Source organism: Sodiomyces alcalophilus, assembly GCF_042370955.1.
Source record: "Sodiomyces alcalophilus JCM 7366 unplaced genomic scaffold ACRALscaffold_7, whole genome shotgun sequence".
Lineage (NCBI taxonomy): Eukaryota > Fungi > Ascomycota > Sordariomycetes > Glomerellales > Plectosphaerellaceae > Sodiomyces > Sodiomyces alcalophilus.
This window is the reverse complement of record NW_027263538.1, coordinates 63686-85955: the sequence shown is the minus strand read 5'-3', so window position 1 is coordinate 85955 and position 22270 is coordinate 63686. Positions and strand designations below refer to the sequence as shown.

General features: G+C 45.8%; 3 protein-coding genes across 3 annotated transcripts in view; 1 reads left to right on the top strand and 2 right to left on the bottom strand.

Annotated features, from left to right (window-relative positions):
• Positions 1 to 13345: 13345 nt before the first annotated feature.
• ACRALDRAFT_1052160 (uncharacterized protein) lies at positions 13346 to 15204 on the bottom strand (the record flags this gene model as incomplete). The annotated part of the gene is made up of 4 exons (XM_071015717.1): positions 14799 to 15204; positions 14618 to 14741; positions 13961 to 14542; positions 13346 to 13921 (listed from the first exon to the last, which is right to left on the bottom strand). Exons 1-4 carry the CDS (start codon positions 15077 to 15079, stop codon positions 13346 to 13348), a joined length of 1563 nt encoding a protein of 520 aa, XP_070872211.1. The 5' UTR covers positions 15080 to 15204.
• A 1229-nt stretch (positions 15205 to 16433) lies between these two features.
• ACRALDRAFT_1077645 (uncharacterized protein) lies at positions 16434 to 18205 on the top strand. Its single transcript, XM_071018669.1, has 4 exons — positions 16434 to 16916; positions 17005 to 17138; positions 17216 to 17333; positions 17428 to 18205. Exons 1-4 carry the CDS (start codon positions 16727 to 16729, stop codon positions 18009 to 18011), a joined length of 1026 nt encoding a protein of 341 aa, XP_070872210.1. The 5' UTR covers positions 16434 to 16726; the 3' UTR covers positions 18012 to 18205.
• A 2002-nt stretch (positions 18206 to 20207) lies between these two features.
• Positions 20208 to 22270, bottom strand: part of ACRALDRAFT_1077646 (uncharacterized protein) — a 4020-nt gene continuing 1957 nt past the window's right edge. The window contains exons 3-4 of the mRNA XM_071018670.1: positions 20692 to 22222; positions 20208 to 20609 (exon numbers count right to left, since the gene is read on the bottom strand). Coding sequence (XP_070872209.1) covers positions 20523 to 20609; positions 20692 to 22222 — 1618 coding nt within the window. The 3' untranslated portion in view covers positions 20208 to 20522. The remainder of the gene's footprint in view (positions 20610 to 20691; positions 22223 to 22270) is intronic.

Below are 22270 nucleotides of genomic sequence, written 5' to 3'. Positions count from 1 at the left end.
ATTATACGATAATATAAAGACGTAGAGCCCGAAAGATACGCCTTTAGCCGGCAGCCCTCCGCCTTATATCCCTCGGAGACGAATAACGTGGCCTAGCGATTTATAGTTTTAGTGACTTAAGGAGGCGTAGTTAAATAAATAGCCTATTTTAAGTTACTAAAAAAGATTAGGCTTTAAGCGTGATTCACGATTACCTTCCTTACGTCGCTTTATTATATAGTCGCGACTATAGGTATAATAAAAAAGGTACTATCTAATCTTTTTATTTAATTAGATCGGTTACATAGTAAGCCGACTTCCGTATTTAGATCCCGCGCCTAATTCACTAAGTTACCTTTATCCGAAAACCATAAATAATATCAGGATTACCCTTTCTTTAATAATCACGACCCTATTTAACTAGTAGCCGTAATAGAAACTCTAATTAAAGCTAATCTCGTAAAGGAGGCATTACCTAGAAATATTAGACGTCGATAAAGGATATATATCCCCTATTACTAGCTCTAGTTAACCCGTTTTCCCTCTTTTCTTCTCTTTTCCTATATCGTTAAGTTTATTTCTAACTTACCCCTATCCATTTCTTCGCCACTTATTACCCCCGCTACCCTTATATATTTTTCCTATATTCCCCCGTCTATATATTACCGTGATTAGGCTAATAGAGATATTAAGAATATCCGTATCCCCTACCTTTAACTACTAGGAGCCGGCCCCCGCTAGTCCTATCCTCACCGCTAATATCGTACCCGCTACTCGTATCACTATTAATAAGACCACGCGCCCCTATCGTATTAGCGACCCTAATAATAGCCGATAGGTATTCCCTATATAAGGACTACCGCACTATTTATTTAACGTCCCTGATAACGCTGCCCCCTTTATAGGTTTTCCTTAGTAGCCGGAAGATAATATACACGCAGTCTAACGCCTCCTTAAGAATACTATAGATAGCGAGCTTAACGCTATCACGGTTAATATAATACTGCCTTATATTCTTATAGTAAGCATATTCGCTAAGAGACCGCGAGATACTTACCCGGTAGTATAGTCGTCCTTTAGGATATACTATAACCTAATAAATAAGAGATAGCTAGAAAGGGGCAGTTTAGAGGATATAATGCGTGCTATATTTAAGCGTAGATAAGGGGATACCCGTCCCTTAGCATAGATCAGTGTTACGCCTTACTAAGAGTTAAATAGCCGTATAGCGGTCTACTTATCTTAGCCGCTTAAGGTAATTAACTATATTAAGAGAAGTCGCTTTATCCCTATTATTTATTACTCCGATAACCACTTCGTTAGTCTAATTATAGATTAAGAGATATAGTGTATATACGGGTATAATAGTATTTAGAATACTAGTAATACTAAAGATCGCCTCTTATGGTTATTTAAGTACGCTATAGGATAGCTGCGTAGTATTAATATACCTAATAAGGCCGTCTCTAGCCTTACTCGCCGTTTCTATATTATTCCCGGTCCTTATTAGACGGATAATTACTTATATGGCCTCTTCGTTATCGAGTAGATACGAGTTATTATCTAAGAGGGCTATTTATTTCCTTAAAGCTCTAAGATTTATCGGTTTACGTAAGGATATTACTATAGGAGTAGTAGCGCCGCTTATACGCGTTATATTAAGGAAGAGTGGCTATCTTATATTAGAGTAATCCTCGGTTTTAGCTATTAGAAGATATTAATAGTCCCGGTAGTTCCTTAGTCTCCTCTACCGCCTCCTCCTAAGAGTATAGGTTTCACTCCTATTAATAAACCTATTATTAAATCTAAGCCTATAGCCCCTAGTTCCTCTAATCAGGCTAAAAAAAAGACTTAGGCCCTAGTTACGAGTACTCCTAAGTTATAGGAGCCTAAGAAAGATACTAGTATCCCGGTACGCCCTAAGACACCTAAGGCTGTTTCTAAGAAGCCCTTGGCACCGGTTACGCCTAAGAAGATCGCTAAGGTTATAAAGAGTCCTAAAAAGACTCCTAAGTCCTCTAAATCTTCTAAGTTTACTAGTATTAACCTAAATAGCTACGAGATTATTCAGATATCGCTAAAGAAGGTCTTAGTGCAGCCCAGGAAGATTAATATCCAAAGTAAATAGGTTAAGGATATAGAGGAGTATAATAAGGGCGTCGAGATATCTTATAGCCACCTATTCTATAGGCTATATAATCCTCGCCCTATAGACTCTTATATTAGCCCGATTAGACCTAGCTTATTCTCCCGAGATAACTGGGTTTACTTATATAATAGTGTCTACCGCGCGACACTTTATAACGCCGCCGTTAATAGTTCCTTATATATACCGCCTTTATATACGATTCCCTAGGATGGATAGTTACGGTATAATACTAGGATTAAGTGGGATAAGGATATAGTTACGGCTATTATAGAGTAAGCGTATACTAAGAAGGAGGATTATATAGTTAGCGGACGGACTCTCCGTAAGCGTAAGTGAGTTTTAGAATAGTTCTTCTAGATTATACTTAGCTTAATTAGGGTAACCTGATTATATTTAGAGTTATTATAGCTATAAGGACGTGAGTAAGATAACTAGGGCCGATTATAAAGGGGTGGTTCGGAACCTAGTGCTATATTATTAGGATATCACGTAACGTTATAAGACACGCGCTTTTTTATTTATCTTATATATTATATATACGTGGCGACGCCACCTAGACATAGAGGATACTTATTATCCTATATAATCATTATCCTTTTAACCCTAAGTTTTGCCACGTTTATTATATTCACTTCGTTTAAGCTACGTTACCCTGATCAGAGCAGCGCGCACCTCTAGGAACCTTTTTTAAAGGTCTCCCTGTTATATATATTGTTTTGGTTATATGCACTTCGTGGTCTTGAGCACTCCTGTTGTCGAAGACTTGTCCGAGATTATACTGCCTGAGCCGTTCTGCATAGTGACGGCTTCGCCTTTTTATAGTAGCAGTAGCAGTTCGATCTTCTTCTTTTTCTACTATAATAAAGGTAGGCAGAGTCCTTCTATAATATCGTGACGAAGCTAACTATTATAGGATTCAAGTAAGGAGTAAAGGAAGCTATCATAAAACGAATAAGGAGGTCTACTAGTAAACCAAGGGAGGGGGTATTATACTAAGATTATATACTCTAAGCTAGCTCTTATATTCTGAATACACGATAAGCCTTCTCTAAACACGAAGCCACCTAGTAGTTAACATATAAGCCTCTGGAACCTCTTCACGAGAGGCCTCTATAGCTTACGCGATAAGCTTATACTAGATACTAATAGGAAGCCTAGAGACTTAACACGAATTATTAAGACCTTTTTATACCTCTTATAGATTACCCCCCCTTTCTTTAACTCCTGCCCTTAGGAGTAATAAAGGTCTAGAGGTGATAAAAAAGAATAACTCCCTTAGCCCGGCCACTCTTCTATATAAAGAACTCCGCCTAATCTAGGAACCTCCTTTTATACCACCCATAGAATAACACCACTCCTAAAACAAGCATTAAAGAATAAGAGATAATAGCAAGAGATAAAAAAAAACGGAATAAAGCTTATAAATACAAAGATTCCCTTAACACTATATGGATAAACGTGATTATAGAGAATAAAGCGACTTAATAAAGAGGATTATTCTAAGAGACCCTAACTAGCGGCTAATATTATAAACATAAAGACCCTATAATAGCAAAGAGACTATCACTAAGAACTATTCTAAAGGATTCTATTATAAACTCCTAACTTATCGTCTAATCTTTAAACAACCTATATAATACTCCTTTACCTACTAAAGGCCTATAATTATAACTTATAATATCCAAAGAGGGAAGTTATAAGATATAAACAAGGCTAAATCCATAAGAGATCAGGCTACTAGGCACCTATAGGCAGCTCCTAACTTATCTATAAGAACATTTCGTTAACTCCTAACTGTATTATTTTTCTTCTTCCTCTTTTCTTCTTTAGTTATTATCTAACTTTATAATTTAGACTTTTAGATAACTATATATATAAGTTAATTCCCTGCTAGTGGCATAAAGCTATATATATAGCTTAAAGTCTCTTATCGACTTCGCGGACTTGGTTATTAGATTCGAATTCGTTCCTAGCGGCCGGGTAGTAGGATATAATAGATAGAACTAATAGAGAGATAGTTCCTTATATAATAATAATAATATTCCCCTTTATATCCTTAATATAAGTGCCGTGATAGTGCCCTATACGTGACCGTTACTAATATCGTAAAAGCCATAATACCTAACATTAATAACGTCGAGAGGAAGGCCGCTAAGGCGGCTCGTAAATTAGCTAAAAAGAAGGCTCGTAAGGTTATAAAAGCAATTAAAAAGTCCCACGGGGTGGGTAATAATAATATCAGTAATAGCGTTAATAAACCGAGTACTTAGGATAACGTCGACGTTATAATAAGTGGCGCTAATAGAGGACTTAATAACGAGTAGCAGGAGGGTAATACCGTGGGCGGTGATACCGCTATAAGTGATACTAACAATAACTTTACTATTAGTGCTAAGAATAACGGTGCGGGTAGCCACTAGAATACCACCCATAACAACGATAAAAATATAGCAAACAAGGGCCCTAAGCCTTATATTATTCGGGAAAAGGTCAAAGGCCTTAAGGTGGTGATACTATATAGCCGGTATACTCGTTAATAGCTAGAGCTAGAGTTAGATAATAAGGCCCGCGGGCTAATTAAGTTCTCGGCGTGCCGAGACAGCGTCGTAGCCTCGTTTAAATACAAACGTTATTAAGTGCGTAAATCAAAGCATTACTAAGTTATAAGTCTGCTGCTCTAATAGACCACTAGGTGGATGCTAATAAGATAGAAACTAGCTCTCCGTTAATACCGCTTAGGCAGCCACCGGGCTATAAAAGATTTTATTAAAGGCTGTCGAAAACGGCGGTTTAACTAACCGTGAAAGGGTATATCGAACTTAGAACATAGTGCCCTACTACTACTAACTATATAACAGGTTAAAGCTCTAACTAACTAGACGAAACTCCGTAAGGCTTTATCGGAGTTTAAAGAAGAGAATAAGGATGGCTCTAAAGATAGGGCTAATAAGAGGCGCCGGGCGGAGTAAAAGGCGGCTAAAGAGGCCGAAAAAAAGGCTTAAATTAAGCAAGAATAGCGGGACAAGATATCCGACTATGCCTAGAGGATCGCGTATAGTCTAGAGTACTTAGTGGGACATACCGAGCAGGAAGACGGCTACTAGGAGTAAGGGAATAGGGGCCGGGCACTAGGAGTGCTATATAATAAACGACGGGAATAGATTTTTTTTTGTTTTTTTGTTTTTCTAGAGTATAAAGATACTAATAATTAACGGTGTTACCACTATATAGTAACCCTATACTAATAACGATTAACTGACTTAACGCGGTGTCTGACTATAATACTATTATAAAAGGGAGTCCGGCAGGTGGCTCTTAGGCTTCTAGGTGTAATCTTCGAATCCGTAGTCCGCCTACTTAATAAGATACTCGCGGCGTTTACTATTATAACGGTAACTAAGGATTTTTTCGACTTTATACTTATCTGATTCTTAAGGCTCGATGTTAACTTTTATAAGGACGGGTAGAGGCTAACTATCGCGAGAGACCTAAGGTTCTAAAAGCGAAATAGGGAAGACGTTATAAACCTTTATAGACGAAGGGAGTTCTAACCGGTAAGCTAACCCGTAGTTACCTATAACGCTAATAACTTTAAAGGGACTAAGGTACTTATCGGAAATCTTATAACTTAGTCGGCCTTACTTAATATTCTTCGAAGAAAGTAATACGTAGTTACTTACTTAGAAGTGCTAATATATACGGCCGGTATTATAATAACGTTTATAGGTCCTTTACGTATACTGGATAAGGACTTATATAGCTTAATGGTTTTATACTAGGTAACCGGTACGCTATTTAGCTTAGGCGGCGCGGACTTCTCCGGACTTAGGTAATTTGATTTTATTAGGACCTTAGGGGTTAAATCCTATAAAGGCGAAGGCGGGGGTCTAGCGAATAGCGGAATACCAGGCTATATTATATATAAACTAGGCGAGGGATAACTTTTCTACCTAATCGTCCTACTAGAGATAATAATAGGATCGAAGGTAGTATTCTAAGTTTTAATTCTAATATTCTATTTAACTATCGGTCTATAGATAGAAGGCGGTAGATAACTGGCGGTTAATACCGAGACGACGATAAAGGGTGGTCTAAAACTTACTAGTAAAAAGGGATCCTTAGTCGGAGATAATCCTATCCGGGAGACCGAAAATACTAAAGACGTGTAACTATAGGAGGTCGGCGAGGCTATCTGCTAATAAGCCACTACTATAAGGGATATACAGGGCGTACTTAGTTAGATAGTAAATAATAACTAATACTATATCTCTCTTTTTACCCTAGTAGGTAACCGGGGGGAGGCTAGTAATAAAGTTAATAAAAATCTTTTAGAAAGGACGGCTTAGAATAGGTAAACTAATAAGGCGGCCGTAGGGCTTATAGTGCCTGGGTTTAGTGCGCTAGCAGATAGGATAACTCGGGATAAACTTCTTAATATCTTAGGATATAAACTCCTAAAAGAAGGTATCGGAAATACGCTTATTAGTTCTGCCTATACTATAGTGGCTAGTAGTAAGGGCGTCGTGAAGGGCTTATATAACTGCTTCTTAAAGGCCGGACTTATTAGGGATAAAAAGATAATCACGAAAATAGACTATACTATTAGCGTCCTAAGTCTACTAGGTGGGTAGTTTAGTATTAGCCGAATAAAAGGGGTTATCTTTCTACGCTTTAATAACTTCCTCCCTTAGACTTAGCAGAGTAGGCTTCTCCTTATTAGCGATCTTTAGGAGGCTAATAACGAACTTTTTCGTGAAATCTTTAACTAAATAGCGCCTTTCTTAATCGATTTCGGCGGGGTCGGCTATATATTAGGGCTTTCGGGATAGCCTATTAGCAGGGTTCTAGACGCCCGGATAGTAATAAATTTTAAAATCATAAACGGCTAACTCTTCTAATTAGCGGGTATACTATACCTTAATATAAGGCTTATTTAAGAGGTAGCGATAGTTTAAATAATTAGTAAGGACTTCGACTAGGGTCTAGGTATAGGCTATATAGTGTCGCTAATAACGGAATACTTTATAAATAGCTATAAGCTTAGTATCTAGGGTTAGGTAGTTTAACTTAGCTCCTCGAAGCTTATAAAAGAAGAACGTAATAGGTCGCTAAGTACGGTCCTTTAGTTAGCTAATAACTACGCTAATTACGAAGTTAGAGGCGTCTAGCTCGATTCGAATAGGAAGACGGGGGTCGAAATAGCGGAGGATAGGGGCGTCTTAGAACGTATCTCGGAGCTTCTCGAAAATAGCTCTTTGCTTATCGGAAAGGGTGAATACCCCTAGCTAACCACCCCCTTTTAATAGGTCAGTAAGTAGCCTAGCTATCTTAGAGTACCCCTTAATAAAGCGGCGGTAGAACCTAGTAAAACCAATAAAAACCTATACCTTATTAATAGAATTAGGCTCCTCCTACTCGCCAATAGCTTCTACCCGTATAGGGTCTATATAGACACTATTAGGCTTATAAATAAAACTAAGAAACTCCACTTCCTAATACTTAAAGATATACTTTTCCGGGTTCGTGTATAAAGACTAATCTCTTAACCTCTAAAGGACCTCGCGTATATATACGCGGTAAGTCTCCTTATCCGAACTATAAATTAAAATATTATCTAAGTAAATAATATAAATAGTATCTATAAAACCATATAGTGCCTTATTAATATATCGCTAAAAACTAGCAGGGGTATTATAAAGCCTAAAGGGTATAACTAAATACTTAAAATAACTATACTTAGTACGAAACGCAGTTTTCTATTTATCCCCTTCTCTTATACGTAGCCTATAGTAGGTATCTTTTAAATCTAACTTAGTATATACCTTCGCTTTAGATAAGCGATCTAAAATCTTATAAATTAAGGGGAGGGGGGTACGATCCTTATAAGTAATCTTATTAAGTCCTTTATAGTCGATATAAAGATAAAGCTTGCCTCCTTTTTTTAGGATAAAGAGTATAGGGGCACTAGCAGGGCTAGTAGAGTTTCGAATCTAACCTTTAATAAAGGCGTCTTTAATATACTATCATAGAGTCTCTAACTCTTCTTCGGTAAGGGTATAAATAGGACTAAATAGCGGAGTCTAACTATCTTCTAACTTAATAGCGTGGTCCTACCTATAATACGGCGGGAGGCGACCGGCCTCGACGATATCGAAGACGTTTAGAAAATCTTAATATTATTCGGGTAAAAAGGACTCGGGTAACTTCGGGAGGGCGTTAAGGGGGACATCCTCTAGGGGGATATTAGGGCTAGGCGAAACGGAATCGGAATAGGAGGTAAGCGGAACGGAATCAGGACTAGAGGCGGGCGGAACGGAATCAGGAATAGTAACACGACCTATATAGAGGGTATCCTCTTAGGGGGCCACTACTAAATTAACTAAACGGATAATTACGCGGGCGCGTTTTCTTTCTTTTTTAATTTCTTTAGGACTTTAGACTATCTCTCTCTTATTAGTGGCTAATCTAAAGTCTTTTTTATTAATACGAAAATTCTAAAGGCGGTCGGACTAATCGATATAAGGATTATAGATAGTTAATTAGGGGATACCTAGAAGGACTTAAGAACCTTTAGTAAGGTTAATAATACGAAATAAAGTGCGATATATACGAGTACGGCCCTAATTATCGGTGGCCTTTATAAATAAAGTAATAGAACCATAGGTGTCTTTTTTAACTTCGGAAAGTCCTTAATTTAGATATTCTAGGGGGCTAGTTAGGTTAATACCTAGAGGTAAGGCGTGGCGGTTAATAAGGTTAATACTGGCTCTATAATCCATAGACGTAAAACACTGCTTCTAACTACCACCTAGCCGTACTAGGAGTTTGGTCTTAAGGGTCCTAGTTTCTAGGGATAGCGAGCTAGGTAGGGGCTAATCCTAAGGGGCTGCTAATAGGTTATTAGCTTAAACTTAGCTAACGACTTATTTCTTAACAGGCTTATTATTAGGACTGGACTAAGGCGGAGGTATATAGCGGGTTAGCGGAGTATAAGTATTATACGGCTAATAATTACTATTACCGGGCGTATTAGAAACGGCGGAGGTATTAGCGGAAGACGGATTAGCTAACTTAGGATAGGTAGACTTATAATAACCGAACTAATAATAATAGTAATATTCGATTTCTAAGAGGGGCTAGCGTTTAGTAGAGTCTTAGGAGGGACTCTCCGTTAATAAGGTAGTAGTAGGACTATTCGAAGAAGGCTAAGCAGAAGTAGAGGTAAATAAGGTAGATAGGGTAGAGGAGGATAAGGCGGCGGGGGTAGAGGTAGAGGGCTAAGAGGACCGCGAGCTATTATTAGTAGCTATGCCTTAACAGGAAGCTAGATAATAGGCTAGGGTACGGCTAAAAGCAGGTGACTCGACCTTTATCGACTAGGATAAATTAACTTCGGCTTAATAAGCTAAAACGTTAAGGTGCTCGTAATCCTAAGGGAGGCCACTAATAGTAATCTGATCTTAAAGGGGTTTTTATAGCTTTATAAGAATAAGCTATATACGCCACTTATTAGGGAACTCTAAGGAGACTTTATTAAATAAGGAGTCTAGTCGATTAAGGAACTGGCTATAGGACTAGTTAGGGCGTTATATAGTCTGATCTAAAAAAAGCTATTCTATAATAAATATCTTATAAGTATTATAGTCTACTAGCTAGCTAGTAAGGAATTTACGAATATTAACCTATTAAGCAGGCTTCCCCCCTTTTATAGGGTTATAGACCCTCCGCTAATAGGTATACTACCTAGACTTTATTAAAGGCGGGAGATACCTACTAATAAAGTATACTTTCTGCCTCTTAGTAATAAAGTAACGACGATCTAAATTAAACCTTTCCTATAACTCCTCTATAAAGGTCTAAAACTAATTATAGGATTTACTATCCTACTTTGGATTAGGGTAACTAACTTTAGCCTAATTATTACGCTCGCGCCGCGGCGATAATAAACGGCCTCGACTAAAGGGCGAAAAGGAGTCTTAACGGTGATAACGCTTACGGCGGTTAGCTAGTAAATAGTCGTTATCTAGGTCTTCCCTATATTATAGACGACGCAGCCTTTCTTCCCGTTTTTCTCTCTCTTTTCGGTTAGCGATATATAACAGGATAGCCTTTAGTTATTTATCGGTAAGCTTTTTAGGGGGAGTATCCTCCTACCAAGGATCGTAATATCCGACTAAATAGTTAAGCGGGACTAGAGCTTAAGGCCTAGGGTTAGCCGGGGGTAGGGAAGTCTCTTTTCCTTTCCCTTTCGGACTTCTTAATAATAGATTAGAATACTTAACTTAAGGAGGGCGAGCCGCTTTTAAGGGCTCTCCCTAAGTATAATAAGCAAGTAGAGGACGGAACCGTTCCGCTAGACGATATAAGGACGGTATAGTGGCGATAATAGCAGGACTAGGGGTTCCTAGGGACTAGCTATTAGGAGGTAAAGGATAGGAGGCCACTATAATAGCGTCACCGTTAAAGTCTTTAGGGTCGGAGGGCGGGTCACTAAGTCCAGAGCTCTCGGGTTCTGGTTTAGGACTAGGAGGAGGACGGCGTCTAGGGCCTATATTACGATAAAAGGCGAGTTCCTATTAGGAGGATAATAGCAAAGTGCTTAATTAAAGTCTAGTAATAACTTCCGATAATCGTTATACCCGTATAGAAGGGGAGAACGAATAAAATATTATAGGATTTAAGTAAGGAGTAAAGGAAGCTATTATAAGACGAATAAGGAGGTCTACTAATAAACCAAGGGAGGAGGTATTATACTAAGATTATTCGTTAAGTTCCTTTAAGAAGATATAGGCATAGAGGTCTTTACTTATAGACCTTTAGGTACCACTTAATAAGAAGGTATTAGTTATATAATCTCCTCTTAGAGTAACTAAGGGACCTTCGTAAATAAGGTAGCCTTACTATAAAGGCTACCACCCCCTCTATATACTCTAAGCTAGCTCTTATATTCTAAATACACGATAAGCCTTCTCTAAACACAAAGCCACCTAATAGTTAACACGCAAGCCTCTAAAACCTCTTCACGAGAGGCCTTTATGGCTTACGCGATAAGCTCGTACTAGACACTGGTAGGAAGCCCAGAGACTTAACACGAATTATTAAGACCTCTTTATGCCTCTTACACTAACCTCTTCTATAATAGTAGTAGTAGTAGCAGTAGTAGCAGCAGTTCGATCTTCTTCTTTTTCCACTATAATAGAGGTAGGCAGAGTCCTTTTATAATATTATAACGAAGCTAACCTCTTCTATAACAGTAGCAGTAGTAGTAGTAGTAGTAGTAGTAGTAGTAGCAGTTTGATCTTTTTCTTTTTCTACTATAATAATAAAGGTAGGTAGAGTCCTTTTATACTATCGTGACGAAGCTAACTTCTTCTATAATAGCTTTAATAGCAGCAGTAGCAGCAGGGTCTTCTTCTTTTTCCACTATAATAATAGAGGTAGGTAGAGTCCTTTTATACTATCGTGACGAAGTAGGAAGAAGGTGGCTGTATATAGGTATTTATACCACCTTATGCCTATATACTTAGTAGGAATATCTAGATATAGGAAAATAAGAGGGGTAAAGTATATTTCTAAAGTGCCTATATATCTATTAGAATACCTAGATATATAACCCCGTTATATAACCTCCTCTATTAGTAAAAAAGTCTATTAGATTCCGTCACTCTATTATATATATAATATATCCTGGTATAGATATCTGACCTTAATAACTATATAATAGTAGCCTGCTAAGTCACGAATAGAACAGTTAGACTATGCAGGTTAATACGTTATACTAGTAAGATTACTAGAGCCTGTTATATGGCTATATTGTATTTATGTATATTTAGATAATATAAACCCCTCTATATCTGTCTTTTATACCAAGAAGTTCTAAGAATGCTGGCCCGCGCATTATGACCACCCCTGTTATAGTGTTAACAGAATGGCCACCCTCTGACCTATAACCCCCCCTGCCCGGGTAGGTAGAATAATTGGTGCCAAGTACCTAGGTAGACAAACCCTTCCTAAGAGTCCCGGGATTTCTACGAGAACCACGAGGCGGGGCATGAACGCTATATAGGCACCTAGGGGTGGGTGATAATCGGATACGTTGTACTATAAGTATATCCTTTGCTTTTTTTCTCTCGTATGTAGCTGAATACGTTGTATGCGGTGTGGTGCTATCCATGTCAGCTGGGACAACTCAACATTCGCACGTTGGAAGAAGACTATTACGTTGTATATTCCTCAGGAAACAATAAACCACCGCGTTTTCCAACATCAACAACGTATGTGCCGTCAGCGCAAACCGATCCCCATCTACGAGTTTCAGTTATCAAACCCCGATATATAGGTAGGTAAGAACATCTTGCGGCTCCCCGTGTGACGACCCAAACAAGCGGCCGTCTCTCAAACGGAGTTTGCAAAACACAATAGTTGGTGCTACGAAATCCCATCCACTCGATGTCTTACAGAGTGGAATCCAGGCAAAGTGAAGACGGACAAGTTCCAAACGAGGAGAAAGTATCGAAGACTGCTATATTACCTGGGCCAACGGGTAGTATGTACACACGGCGTTCGTTGAATACAGACATGAATTCTAGATACAATAGGGTGACATTTCGGCATATCGTACATAACGCGAGGTGTTGTTGGGATGGCGAAGCACTTCGCTTCTAAAATCCTTCCGCCAATAGTCTCCGTCCACCCAGGGAGAAGACATGGGAAAAGATGTTTTAAAATTCAACCCCCCCATCTCCGTTGGCCTAGGTCGCAAATGATTTTGTTGAAAAGGCCAAGCACTGCCGGTAGCCTACTGAGCGTAGATGCTTCTGGAGTCTGGACGTTGACGCAAACAGTGCTGCAATGCAACATGCCTGGCCCCTCAACAAGTAGGTTTTTGTTCGGATCACTTGGCATCTGCACCGGCTCTGAAGTCTCACAAAGGAAGCTGTGAATCTCCCCCACAAAACACAGCCGCTTGTGGGGAAACACACGTGGTGGTACTATTAAGTCTATGTCCCCGGGTATTGGATGGGTTAGATCGCGGTTTGTGGTATGCGGTGCGACGTTTCGTAGGGGAGGCGGCTCCCGTATACTGAGATAGGCAAAGCTAGCCGACCACGGCATGTTGAAACAAGCATTGATGGTTTTACAAGCAAACTGCTGCACCCCGCTGCACCGGCTCAGTTTGCAGTTTGGCCCGGGTAAGATGCGTCGGGCCCCCCAAGCTTAGCAGTCGCAGCGACCGAACCAGCGTGGGAAGGCGACCACGTCCCTGACGTTCTGAACGCCCGCGAGGTAGCTGAGCAGCCGGTCGAAGCCGAGGCCGAAACCGCCGTGCGGGCAAGAGCCCCATCTTCGGAGGTCGACATACCAATCGAGATTGGTCTGGTCGCCGTTGCTGGACGTCATCCCACGCGCGGCCATGGCCTCCTGGAGAGGGGCTAGACGATGCTCGCGCATGGAGCCGCCCGCAATTTCGCAGAGGTCGGGCACGAGCAGATCGAAACAATCGACAGTGGCACCGAGCTGCCCGGTCCCGTTGGAGCAATCATCCCCGGAAATGGCGGTCTGGGGGCGGGTCGACGTCGTCCTCATGTAGAATGCCTTCATGTCCCGTGGGTAGTGTGTCACGAAGACGGGCCTGTAGATGCCCTGTTCGCCTGTTGCTCCCACTGTTTTCGCCAGGAATTTCTCGTGCTCCGAGTGCAACCCTCCGTCCCACGTCGGCTTGTGCTCGAAGCGATGCTCCTCGGCCTGGAGGAGCTTGATCGCGTCGGCGTAGGTAATCCGTGGCCACTTGGACTCCGGTGCCTGCATCATCCCGGCCCAGCGACGGTCCACCTCGTCTACGGAAACGAGGTCGTCCTCTGCGGTCCGTGACTTGCCCCGGTTACGTCGCTCGCGTAACTCCACGGCGGGTCTAGACGTGTACAAGTTGGTCGCCAGGTGCCGCAGCATATCCTCCACGAGATTCAGGACGTCATCCATTTCTTCGACGAAGGGCATTTCGGCTTCGAGCATATAAAACTCGCTCATGTGTCTCGACGTGTCGCTCTTTTCGGCGCGGAAGGTCGGGGAAAGCGTCCACACATTGCCCAGGGACTGCGCCAGGGCTTCCAGATGTAGCTGGGTAGAGACGGTGAGGTATCTGGGGCCACGGAAAAACATGTCCTCTGCCTTGTTCGCGGTCTCGGTCGGGTCGGCGGTTACGGTAAAGACCTCCCCTGCGCCTTCGCAGTCGGATGAGGTGATGATGGGCGGATGGGTCTGGGTGAAGTTGCGGGACGCGAAGAATTGAGTCAAGCTCGCGACTGCATCGGAGCGCAGTCGAAGAATGGCGGTGTTCAACGGGGTCCTCGAGCGCAGGTGTGGAATCGTCCGAAGGTAGTCGGGTGTCTGGTACTTTTTTTGGATGGGATACGTCTATAGTGGTTTGCCGTCAGTCAGCTGAACGAGCACCCCGATGCTTCAAAATGGAGAAAAAACAGAAGAACGTACTGCTGCATCCGAGGGACCGAGGATATCCACCTGGCTGACTTTCAGCTCGTGGCTCTGGTCCGCGTGGTTTGAAGGCACCCACGAACCTCGAAGCCGGATGGCAGCGCCGACTCTCAACCCAGACCTGGGACGGCATCAGCACTCGTAACCCGATGGAGAGAATCTCAAGCGTAGTATTCACCCTCCTTCCATCTGTTTTGGGACCAGTGCCTGGAGAGGCTTACGAGTTGACCCATCTCCAACATGGACAAATATCTCCGACTTCATCGTTCTCACGGACCGCACGTGGCCATTGACGACGACGTCCGCAGCTTCGGTACTTGGTCGCCAATCTAGGTATTCAGCAACGGTCCTTTGCGGTTTTGTGGAGAGGCGCCTGTTGGTATGAGACACTGGGAACGCAAACGCTCGGCCAGACCGTGGTCGCAGGGCAGTCGGCCAGAAGTATCGTAGGGTCGCCATGGCGGGCAGACAAGTGAGGTGTGAGATGGTAAAACAGCAACTGGTTTACCAGACACACGAATACTAGTCGCTGAAAGTGGGTATGGGTATAACCATGGCTCAGCGCATGCGAGAAGCGACGGAACGGCAAAATCGTGGATTGGATTTGGAAGCTCGAGATGGAAGATGGGAAAATGCGATGAGCTTTGTTCAAATTTACAAAGTACAATGTACTGTACGTACCGATTCCATCCTATTCCTATCACGGAATAGTTTGCTCGGACAATATCTCGGTGAGCATGGTCCGTGCAGGGATATCGGTACGTACTTTGTACACTACCTACGATTTCTCGTGACCACCACCTCTGTCAACTTCCAATTCCTACCGACAACTTAAGCAACTGATCAGGCTCTGGATCCAAACATCCCATCACTTTCACATCTTGGCCGTCCTTGTCACGACTAGTGCCTGCAATGGATTGTTGCTCGTGTTCGTCCTCGATGAGGTCCTATCCACAGAAGCCGGGGCTCTTGCTGCTATCTGTGGTCTCAGACTCGTGCTAGACATCTATCCGATCCCTTGCATCTTACACATCCTTTCCTGCGGCAAAGGGATGGGGCGAAGAGCCCACTGCCAGGCTGGCTGGCTATTGTCGTCCACGCATATGCGAATCATTGCTACGCAGGCTTGAACGGCAAAGACGACAGAACGGCCGTTCAAGATTGGTTATGTTCCGATGGGATGCTCGTGACTGCTTCCGCATACTGGTCTGGGGGAGCTTCGTTCTTTTGAACCATCAGACCGGTTTTTCTGTCGTCTCTTACTGCTGCTCCGTCACCACGCCCGCTTACCACACGATATGGAACGAGGGCGACGAGTCTCATGCAAGCCTTCGAGACATACCCTCCCACATTACTCCCCTTTGCTCCGCTTGTTTCCTAGGGGTTTTCACGTCCTCCACCTCTCGGAGGGAAAACAAGACAGGGCGTTATTTGAGAGTGTTTTGCTCTACATTGCTCTACGTTTCCTATATTCTCTACATTCTCTACATTGCCCTCCACACGCATCCCCCCGGCAGTCTCGCCTTGGATTTCAACCATCGAAATCCGCAAGATCTGGTATGACCGCGGCAGATTGCAGGTCCATCGAGATCTTCGTGATATGAGACAACATGTTTCATGCACCATCATTAAGCAATCATGGATCAAACCTCCATGTTGTCTTCTAGTCGGCTACGAAAGTCATTGGCTACTGGTTACACGCACGCCTTGGCCCCGGTTCTCTCACACATTCCATCGCTTGCCCTGGTTACAGAGCTCCTGCTCTGGGGTGCTTGGTTTTGCTTCTTTTCCTGATCTGTCTCCAGGGCCCCATCGGGTCGAAAGTAGGCGACGGCGCACGGCGATAAGCTCCAAAGTCTGGAAGGTTGTACAGAAGGCCAACGTCCGCCGAATATTTAAATCCCTTCACTGAGGTCCCTACATGATCAGCATACCTACCCATCTTGATCTGCGCCGTCACCTATTTCCCACCGACTCCTTCTTATTCGCCAAAGCTCCGTCTCCTCCACTACAGCTTGTGTTTCCCCCCTGGCACTTGTTCTAGTTCGTCCTCATCTCATCCCACCGCCGCCAGCTTCGCAAGTCTCAGCTCAACCGGGCATCGCCATGCCCTCACCGAAGCCTCTCAAAGTCAAGCCATCGGAGGTGGCTGCCGACACCAAAAGGAAGCTCATTCCGGAAGTCAACAACCGGTACCGCAACAAATGGCCGCCGTACTCGTTCCTCTATGCGCAGCCGCTCAACGACCTCCCTCTTCCTCGCAGCCAGCACATCCATCCGGACTTGCCCAAGTTTCGTACGTCACTCCCGGTCCATGTTACTCCTTGTGTCCGCGGCTGCGGGATCTTTACGAACTTGCGAATGCTGACGTGGACGGCGGGCAGACGTATACCTCGGTGATCCCGTCAACATTGCCATCAGTTGGGCGGAGAGCTTGGGCACTCCCGTGCCGTTCATCTGCGCAGCGAATGAGAAACGTCCGGGCGGCGACTGGGAGACGGGAGTCGTTGGTTACGAGGTATGGGGAGCCACCGCCTCACCATTTGCCCGAATCATCCGGCAACACAAGACTAACAACGCATCGGAATCTTATAGGAGAGATTGTGTCGCAGGAGTAATTTGTACGCGACGCTGAGCAACCCCGGCCCCAACTCCTACCACCAATCCAACTATCCCATTCCCATCGAGGGCGCGGTGTACTCTCCCCATGTTGGTGAGTGCCGTCTTCCCCCCACCTCCTTTCGCCCTTCTCAGAGTGGCTCGTTACCGTAGGCTAACCACGGCACCCGCATCCTGTCCGCCTGCAGTTCGGTTCCGTCAGCACCAGGATCGAATCGAGTCACTTGACGTGAAAGACTGGAAGTCCTTGCCCGTGATTTCAGCGCCGCCAGCTCGCTGGCCCAAGCTCACGGACATGGGCCGAAAATACTCCTTTGACGAGGAGCGCCAGCTAGTCAAGAACAAGATGCGCGCCGCCTTGCGGGTCTGCGCGTACCAGCAATTCCGCTACGTCGTGATCGGAGACTTTGGTCTAGGGAACGGCTACCGAAACCCTCCCAGGGAACTGGCTGAGCTCTGGAGGGAGGTTTTCCTTTGGGATACCGACTTGAGGGGTCAGTTCCTTGCCATCGTCTTCGTGTTCGAGGACGACAGGCAGAGCACGATGAAGTTCATTCTCGACGACATTGCAAAGAAGAGCAAGTCCGGGTCCAGGAGCCGGTCTCTGACCGGCCCGGCGATACCGCCGTCTGCCGGTGCGAGCAGCAGTATGACGAGACACAAGAGCGATTTTGAAGTCTTCTGCGAAGTTTTCGACGAGATGGAAGTAGCGAGAGTGCGCAACCAGATTGATCCGCGGTACGAATTTGCAACCATTATGAGAAACGATTGATTCCTGCATGTCTCCTGGTTGTTTTTCTCGGTGTACAACGGATACTCAACTTGCGCGACGGGGGGCCTTTTACGACTTCAACCAAACCATATGTCATCTTGACATGTGCATGTCCTTATAGTTAACTCGTTCTTTGGAACACGTTACCAACTTTCTAATCAGGATGATGGATAACTCTGTTCGGTCTAGCAGACCCTATTTCTCACGATGTGACCTTTGTCATTTGACATGCAGATGGATGCCATGACCCCTCGCTTGGCCAGGTGGGCGAGGTAGTGATGCCGTGTCAATTCTCATGCTCTACCGAGCTTCACTTTCGAGACCGGCCAGCTACTACGACGGCACTTGAATGCTTTGTGGTGACCAGGTGTTCGAACTTGGAGGTTCTTATCTTCACATCTAAACATAGGTCATTGATGTCGTTCAACATATGGGACATGAGAAGCAAGGGAGGATCCTGGCTGCCGATGGCCCGAGATTAGCCTCATACCCGGCAGCGGCATCCTTGAGAAGCGGCGCATCAGGTACTACAAGGATGAGACAGAGATGTCTTATCCAACGGCTACATATGCACGAAACCAACGTCGGCCCAAGGAGGGGGAATACTACTGGCCTGGTTTCATCGTACCAGGTGCACAAGTACGATTCCCGCCTCATGTGTAGTACGACAAGCACTACCAACTCGATAAGGGAGGGACTGGGAAAGGAACTACTGGTGAGATGTGTTCCGTCCCGGTGTTTGGAGACGACGGCGCGCTGACCAAACAGGCATTGGGTCGCACAAAAGATTGCCCCTGCAGGTTGGAAGCTGAGGGAAACCTGAAGTGTTGTCTCTCAGCTCACGCGACTCCTTTCAGGACCGATCATCGCACCAACCCTCGCTGACGGGTGATCCCCCCCGGTTGCAAGCGCCGGGCGGTGTCCCAGGACCTCAAGCCGACAACCCCACCTACACCTTCAGATCGTGACGACCCGGGCCCCCCTAGTAACGTTCAACTCAAAAGATCGTACTTTAGCGGTGATATCCCGCGATCATGGGCGACTACTTCGTACAGGGGCGTAATTGCGTCACTGCGTTGCTAGCTACACCGGTGTGGGTCGTTCCCGCTTCCCAAGGCGACATGCATGCCGCTACTTTGACAGTCTGTCCCGTTCTTTTGAGACTGTTTCACAATCCCGATCCAATGATTAGAAGTTGACAAGGCGTACATAGCATGATTGCCTATGCCTCGCGCCGCGGCCATGGCTGATGCTAGTTGAACCCCTCGCAGTCTACCGCTACCCACTCACTCACCGAACGTCATTGTCTCAGACCCTGTTTCTTCTTGCTCCCCGAAGAACAAAGGACGAGGGCCTGGATCGCTCACCGCTGTCGGCAGATCCACCTCTCAGATTGGGCTTCTTATGCCTTTGTCCGCCTCCCATGTTCCGTGCTTTCGAACTCCTGCCCTCACGGCCCACGGGTACCACATCGCACAGCGTCAAACTGCGAACCATGGCGATCTCCATGCGCGAAAACATGGGACGGATGCAGGATGCCGGATGTCGTGTCATGAAAACTCATACCTCCTCGAGATGCTTCCGTGGGTGGTCCAAACTTCTCGACGGGCAGCCGACGGGAGCAATGGCTGCCATACAACCGTCGTCTACCTGGAATAGCCTCACGCGTTGAATTTTCGCCAAGAGTATCCCCGGCAGACGGTGAATAGGAGACAAGAAGCCTGCATGGTACCAGCCAAGCGGAAGGATGGAAGGAGGTTCAGGTCTGACACCACGTCACCATTCACTCAACGCGTTGGGACCAACCACGAAAGACATACGAATGCCTGCCAAGCTAGGTATGTGTGCGCCTGCGTTGTGTATTATGTCTGTCTCGTCTTCGTCTTCCTCGAGACGAGCAGCAGCAGTCCAACCAGACGCAGTTCGGAGATCACGCGCGACCTGCGAAACATTGGACTGTGTCCCAGATCTGAGGCGCCAGCAACGACAGGTCATATTTTGTGCAGAGAAGAAAGAGGTCTCCCCAATACGCTGGCATAGCACCGCCTTGTGGTTTGATATCCTGCTGGCTGAAGACCCCAGATGCAGGTCAGCTGGTACGTACGACGATGCGTTCCGAAGCGGACGCCCGCATCAACATGCATCCTGCCCAGCTGCGTCAGCGGCCTTTGTTTTCGGCGGCTTCACATGTCGTTTGCTTGTTGAAACAATCACCGTGTTGGGAAATGGCTGGCTGGCCAACTCGCTGGGCTTAGAGGAAGTTCCATCACTCATAATGCGGTGCTGTGCTGATGCCCCCTTCATTTTGTCCGACGCTCCCCCTATTGGCTAATGGAGGGCGAGCCGGAGGTTCGTGTCGGTTGGCGAGACAAACGAAAGCAACACGATAGCGATGCAAGCTGAACTAAAACAGTCCCGTTTATGGCTTCCCATCTAGGACCCTCCATGGTCTTCATCCTCCCTTCCCATCTACCCGGCCTATTCCTTTCTTCCATTCCCTCCCTCTCCCTCTCACCAGTATCCTGACCTTAAGCCAGTGAAATTCGACAGTACGCCACCATCTGTCGCGTGATCTCCCCTCTTCCGTTGTCCCGACAGCTGTATCCCAAGGAAAAGAAAAAAGTTAGCCATGAGTTCTAGCGAGTTACCAAGACGGCAGGGGGTGAAAGGAACTGCCTACCTCAAGTTGAACTCCCTTGTGAAGATGGACCAGCCAATCAACGTAGCTTTGCGCCTCGTTGTTCCTATCTTCCACCAGCATCCGCGCAAACTCGTACTCGGCCCCGTCGATGCCTTGACGGGCCAGTTGAATGGCCATGCCCTTCGAGCCGCGCATCGTCTTTAGGAACTCGAGAATGTTCCGCACCTGGGCGTTCAGGTGCGTCTGAAGCAGGGGAAGAGAAGAAGTATAGGCGTCGAGGCTCTGTAGGCTCGTCTTGTCTTCGCCGAATAGATCGGCGATGAGGTTGGGCGACGTCTGGGCGTGGAACCAGATGAGACACTGCTGCCCGTTGTCGACGAGATAGACACCTCCGGGCTCGACCCGGGAGAACGAGGCCCGGATGGACGGCGGCAGCTTGAGGTGTCCCGACTCATCGGGGAACCCTTCCTCTGGCTGCAGGTTGTGGATGGGGATCATCCGGGGGTAGAGGTATAAGCTCAATTCCAGTGGACCCATCGACCGGATCATCCGTTGCTCATGCGTCCTCCGATCCGTGCTCTCATTGCCCCCCTTGAACGCCCGGGACTTGATGAGGCCTAGCACGTACATGGCGAACTCCTTGAGTCGCTCCGGCATCACCAGTTGGCTTGGGGGGTGCGCTTGCGTCAAAAAGTTCTTGCGATAGCAGGCCAGGACGTCGATGGTCCGTTCGGTGAGGAAGTTCCGAATGTCCTTGAGATTGGCCGATGTGGTCGCGAGCTTGGTGCCCGCCTCCTTGGCAAACATGGTGAGGACGGCGTCCTGGTCGATAAACTTGACGCAGTCCCGTGCATTGTCACTCACGCTGGCAATCACGTTGGTGCATCGTACTCTCCTCTGCCCCGAGGCGGACGTGTACAGAAGCGCAGACTGGAAATGCACGTCTAGCTTGGAGTCGAGTTTGCCGTCGTACGTGAAAGTCACGCCGAGGGCCTTGTCGGCGTCCATGACTCCGATTTCGAGGTCTGCCCCAAACGTGTGCTGGACAAAGTTGCCGTGGTAGGAAGCAACCTGGAGTCCCGTGGAGCAGCGGACCTTCATGAGAACCTGGAAGCCGGTCTCGCGTGTCACCGCATGCTTGATCTCCTCCGAGAGCTTGGTGTTATCCCTGGCTCCGATGAAGTTGGGGTAGTAAAACGTCTCTCCACCCGTCGTGGCCGCGACGTGGCCGATGGTGCCAATATCGAGATATCCACCGGCTGGGGCGGCGAGGAAGAAGTCGGCGCCAATTCCAGCCGCGGACATCTTTTCCGTCGTCTTCTTCCAAGCCGGATGTTCCGTCGTGTAAAGCTTCTTATCGACCTCTCCGCCCGGATGCTTTCCATCGTCTCTCAAGAACAAGCGACCAGGACCCCATGTCGGCAGTGCCGTACACGAGCAGATAATCTTGCCACCAGTTTCCTCCAAGGCGGCGACAGCCGCGTTGAGAGTCGCCAAGAGAGCGGGCTCCGGATTCTTTACTGTGGAGAACAACTCCGGCAACCTAGTCAGGAGAGATGTAATCACAGCCCTGCGAGATGATATAAGTGAGCAAAGGCCTAAAGGTGGGGGGGGGGGG

Coding starts and splice junctions, on each gene's coding strand:
- ACRALDRAFT_1077645 (XM_071018669.1), top strand. CDS start 16,727: ATGCCCTCACCGAAGCCTCTCAAAGTCAAGCCATCGGAGGTGGCTGCC. Junction 16,917..17,004: donor TCCGGACTTGCCCAAGTTTC/GTACGTCACTCC, acceptor GACGGCGGGCAG/ACGTATACCTCGGTGATCCC. Junction 17,334..17,427: donor GGTGTACTCTCCCCATGTTG/GTGAGTGCCGTC, acceptor GTCCGCCTGCAG/TTCGGTTCCGTCAGCACCAG.